The 5,443-nt window shown below is 54.1% G+C and overlaps 1 protein-coding gene across 1 annotated transcript; it reads left to right on the forward strand.

Moving 5' to 3' along the window:
- Positions 1-2,147: 2,147 nt before the first annotated feature.
- CHST2 (carbohydrate sulfotransferase 2) lies at positions 2,148-5,140 on the forward strand. Its single transcript, XM_083739753.1, has one exon. The coding sequence runs from the start codon at positions 3,304-3,306 to the stop codon at positions 4,627-4,629; it is 1,326 nt and encodes a 441-aa protein (XP_083595879.1). The 5' UTR covers positions 2,148-3,303; the 3' UTR covers positions 4,630-5,140.
- The last annotated feature ends 303 nt before the right edge of the window (positions 5,141-5,443 follow it).

A 5,443-nucleotide genomic window follows, 5' to 3' on the forward strand; every position in this document is an offset into this window, starting at 1 on the left:
TACTGTTTTCCAGCAAGCATAGCCTGAATTAATAGTATAATCTTGCATACCTGTGTCAGGCAGTTTTCCTTTTTCAATATGGTAAAATTTATATCTGTATCGAAGCAGCACCGAAGTTCAAAGAGACAAAACAAGGTAGTTTGGACCACAAAGGGTTCTCTTTCATTGGATTTGTGTGTATTTTGAAGATGCATTGCCCCCCGCTCCAAAGATGCAATTTTAGAGTGGGTGTATGCATGTAAAAATGACATTCTACATGAATAAGGGCTGGATCCAGACTTAAGCCAGACCCACTGAAATCAGTGGGACTTTAAGTTAGCCCAACCCTATCCACCCCCATCCCCTTATCACATACATACTATACAGACCTGATTGCATTGCATTCAGAGTTGGACCCAGCTGCTGCATGAAAAACCTAAGAGATGCAATATTACAGTGTGGGAACATCTTCTCTTTGTTTCTTAATGACTAATATACGATACCTCTGCTTTTGGAATGTCTGCACTGACTTTTCAGTCTCATCTTTCAAAATGTTCACAACCACCACCACCTCTGGAGCTACCGTATTTTTCGCTCTATAAGATGCACCAGACCACAAGACACACCTAGTTTTTGGAGGAGGAAAACAAGAAAAAAAATATATTCTGAATCTCAGAAGCCAGAACAGCAAGAGGGATCGCTGCACAGTGAAAGCAGCGATCCCTCTTGCTGTTCTGGCTTCTGGGATAGCTGCGCAGCCTGCATTCTCTCCATAAGACACACACACATTTCCCCTTACTTTTTAGGAGGGAAAAAGTGAGTCTTATAGAGCAAAAAATACGGTAAGTATTTAGTTTCGTTGCGGCCAACTCAGTGCATCTTATGGAATGTCCTATAATCCACAATGCCTCAAATAACCTGTTAGCCTTTAAAGTGCCTCAAGATTCTTTTCTGGGGGGCAACAGGCAAAAAGCGCAATCTTAGGATAGCGGACCGGCCCATTTTAATTAGGAGAAGGGCTGAAGCCCAGGGATAGAGCATCTGCTATGGATGCAGAAGGTCCCAGGTTCATCCCTGACATCTGCAGGTACAGCTGGATAAATCCCCTGCCTGAAACCCTGGAGAGCCACTGCCAGTCAGTGTCGGCATTATGGGGCTAGATGGACTGATGATCTGGCTTGGCAGATGGCAGTTTCCTATACTCCTAAGCAGCAAAAGCATCTCATGGATCATCTCACTCTCAGCAGTTTCTTATGTTTGTACATGAACATACCACATCTTTCAGGCTGCAATTCTATGCACTCTTTCCAGAGATGAAATCCCACTCAACATAGCGGGACTTACTTCTGTGCAAGCACGCCCAGGAATGTGCCGATAGCAATCTTTTGCAGGTGTGCACAAAATTGTTCTGCGTTTTCAGCTTGCCTGTTTGCCTGACTCTACCATATCCTGCATGAGTTTAACACGGTTGTTTAGAAACAGCAACGATTTTGTTGCTGGGGCTGTTTTTCACAAAATGTAGATCCTGCTCGGTTGTAAGGAAACCCCAAAGCTGTTTATATAAAAAGAACGCAACAATGAAGTTACCGCCCCTCCACCAAATAAAAAGATGAAAAGCAACTATTTAAAGCATTCGAAAACAATTAAAACCACACGTCTACTGCTGTTCATGTTGGTGTCTTGCAGGAGCAGCAGCAGCAATAGGACGAAACTTTTCTAAAAAGAAAAGCGGAATCTGCTAAATGGATTCCTTACAGAACGGGACTGTCTGACGCGAGCATGCTGGCCTGCGTTTCCTTGGAAAGAAGCAGCAGCGGAAGATTCTTTTCGGGATTTGCAAAGAAGCTCAGCTGGCTGCACTTCGAGAAAACTTTCCCCAGCGCCCATCTCCCAACGGAGGGGATTGTGTGGCGGGGCGGACTGGAGTGGGAGCAGGCGGCCCGCGGGCGGGAGGGGGAGCCCTGGGGCGATGCGGGCAGCCAGCTGAGCAGAGCTGCCCTTCTCTGCTAGCTAGCCAGCCAGGCAGGCAGGCAGGCTCCGCGGCAGAGCCTTAAACACCCAGTAGCATCCCTGACCCGGGGAAGGGAGGGGAGGGGCAGGGGAGTCAGCGGTAGGAGTGGCAGGCGCGGCATCCAATGAGAAGGCCCGGAGAGGGCCGCGGGGGCCGGGCGCGGGCGGCTGCGTTGGAGGCTGCAGCTCCTCGGCCATTCAGCAGAGGGGGAAGCGAGCCGGGCGGGCGTCGCTGCTGAAGCGCCGCTGCTATTGCCGCCTCCGCCGCTGCTGGTGCCTCTGGGCTCCGATTGCGTCGCGCTCTCTGCCTGGCGGGCAAAGAAGTGCTTCGCTCCCAAAGTCTCCATGGGCTGGCGATGGAGCGCCGCCGCCTGAGCATTGCAGAGACCTCGACGCCGCCGGCTGCTGCTGCTGCTGCTGCTGCTGCTGCAGGGAGGCCGGTTCTTCTTCTTCCTCCTCCTCCTCCTCTTCTTCCTCCCCTCCGACTGGATCGAGTGCCTGGCGGGCGCTTGGGAGCGATGGGCAGCCGCGGCGGGAGCACGCAAGTCGGAGGGATCTTCTCCAGCGAGCCGTTCGCATCGCCCTAGCGGATCCCCGCATCCGGCCTCGTCTCTTTCCTCTTCCTCCGGCCAGAGCCTCCTGGACCAGCCCGCATCGGCGCAAGGCAGGCAGGCGGGTGGGGGACGCAGGCTGAGCCGGGCGCGCAGGAGGAGGGAGCCTCGGCTGCTTCGCTTGCGCCCGCCACCCACCCCTAGGAAAACGACCCACAAAAAACCAGGCGCAATGCACTTTTCCGGAGATCGGCGGCTCGACGGGGGCCTCTGCAACTTTCCCCGCTCCCCTGGCTCTGCCTCCGCTCCCCGCCTGGCGCTTGGGCTGCAGAGCGGAAACTCCTCGGGTTGGCGGAGGAACTGACTGAGCACCATCCCTTTGCTGGGATGATGCGTTAACTTGGTGCAGAGCAGTGCCCTCCTCCTCCTCCTCTCTGCCCGCTTGGCTGGGCATCTACTGGCGCTGGGGGGCTGCTCCCAAGTCCTGCGAAGAAAAGAGGTTGGGAGGGTAGCAAGGAAACAGCGGCTTCTGCTTCCACAGAGCCCTGGGGGGAGCTGCCCCATGCCAAGCAGGGTGCAGTGGGCACCCAGACGAGGGGCTGCCCCCAAAGACAGCCAGCTTCCCTGAGAGACGGGGACATGCCCTCTCTGCCCGGGAGAAAGCTCCTGGGCGTCCGGACCCACCTTGGCCCAAGCGCCTGCCTGTGATGTGCAACAGTTGGCAGGGCTGGTTCCCCTGCCCTGGCTCCAAACCGCCGCCGGCATGAAGGTGTTCCGCAGGAAGGCGCTGGTGCTGTGTCTGGGCTATGTGCTCCTCCTGCTCCTGACGATGCTCAACTTGCTGGACTATAAGTGGCACAAGGGGCCTCAGCAGTGCAGCGAGCCCTCGCCCGTCCGCCGCACCCCCTACCCTCAGCAGCTGCCTTATTACACCTACCAGTCCCGGTCGGACACTCGGGCCCTCTACGGGCCCCCCGTGCCCCTCGTCCGCAAGCGGCAGCTGGTCTACATCTTCACCACGTGGCGGTCGGGCTCCTCCTTCTTCGGGGAGCTCTTCAACCAGAACCCGGAGGTCTTCTTCCTCTACGAGCCGGTGTGGCACGTCTGGCAGAAGCTGTACCCGGGCGACGCCGTCTCCCTGCAAGGCGCGGCGCGGGACATGCTGAGTTCCCTGTACCGCTGCGACCTCTCCGTCTTCCAGCTCTACAGCACGGCCGGGGCGGGGAAGAACCTCACCACGCTGGGCGTTTTCGGGGCTGCCACCAACAAAGTGATCTGCTCCTCGCCGCTCTGCCCAGCCTACCGCAAGGAAGTGGTGGGCATGGTGGATGACAAGCTGTGCAAGAAGTGCCCTCCACAGCAGCTGCACCTCCTCCAGGAAGAGTGCCTCAAGTATCACACTCTGGTCATCAAGGGCGTGAGGGTCTTCGATATCGGAGTGCTGGCGCCGCTCATGCAAGACCCTTCCTTGGCTCTCAAAGTCATCCACTTGGTCCGGGACCCCCGCGCAGTGGCCAGCTCCAGGATCAAGTCCCGCCACGGGCTGATCCGTGAGAGCCTGCAGGTGGTGAGGAGCAGGGACCCCCGGATCCATCGCATGCCCTTCCTGGATGCTGGCCATAAGCTGAACAGCAAGAAGGAAGGGGGAGGTGGCTCCGACTACCACGCCCTAGGGGCCATGGAGGTGATCTGTGGGAGCATGGCCAAGACCTTGCAAACTGCGTTGCGCCCGCCTGACTGGCTGAAGGGTAACTACATGGCCGTCCGCTATGAGGACCTGGTAGTGGACCCCATCAAGACTTTGCGGCAGGTGTACGGGTTTGTCAACCTGGCGGTGAGCCCGGAGATGGAGAAGTTTGCTCTCAACATGACCAGTGGGCCTGGATACTCTTCCAAGCCCTTTGTGGTTTCTGCCAGGAATGCTAGCCAGGCAGTGAATGCCTGGAGGACAGCGCTAAGCTTTCTGCAGATCAAGCAAGTTGAGGAGTATTGCCACCAGCCCATGGCCATTCTAGGCTATGAGAGAGTCAACGGCCCAGAAGAAGTCAAGGACCTCAGCAAAACCTTGCTCAGGAAGCCAAGGTTGTGAATGGGCTGCATGCCTTCTGCAGAAAGGGGTTGGATTGGAGAGTGGGTTACAACTTTGCTGAGAATTATGTTTACCTGAGAGACAGAGAGCAAGCAAAACGTGGCTCTTTCATGAGGACATATCACTGAAGAAGACCACTACATACTCCAGAGACTATTGAGGATAACATACATCCATGTTTCTCCATTGCTGGGCTGTCAATAATTTAAAACACAAACACACACCAGTGAGTATTTGTGGGGCCTCTTTTCTTTCCCAAAGTGTGCAAGGCACGTGATTCAGTATGTACCAGAACCTTTACATACATACTTCTTGTTGTGATGGTGATCATCAAGGACTTGCACAATTGCTGAAGCATTTGGGGTTTTTTTGGGGGGGGGGGTTGGGGCGGCAAGGAGGAAGGTAAGGTGGGGGAATACTCCGTAAAACAGAATTCAGAGGACTGGACTTTTGTATAAATGTTTAAATGTGATATTAATAAAGAAATCAATAAAAGATGCTGATTTTACAATGACTTAACTGTTTGGGAGGTTGCACATATCGATTTCTGCTCATTTTGAATCTACAGGGCATTGCTACAGAAATGTTGCTTGCGTTTTGTCGAGATAGCAGTTGGGAAAGCGTGGATTTCGTGTGGCTGTGTGTTTTACAATGCAACCATCCCTACGAAAGTTAGGGATGTTAAAAAGTACCCTTAACAGACTCTGTGCAGGTGGAGGTTTTAGTGGCAGATAGACGTATTTACAGGAACTTTTTAGTAAATACTCCCAGGTTGAGAAACAAAAGTAGAACTGAAATAGTTTTAAACTTCCAT

This window comes from Podarcis gaigeae, assembly GCF_964106915.1.
Source record: "Podarcis gaigeae genome assembly, chromosome: 5".
NCBI lineage: Eukaryota > Metazoa > Chordata > Lepidosauria > Squamata > Lacertidae > Podarcis > Podarcis gaigeae.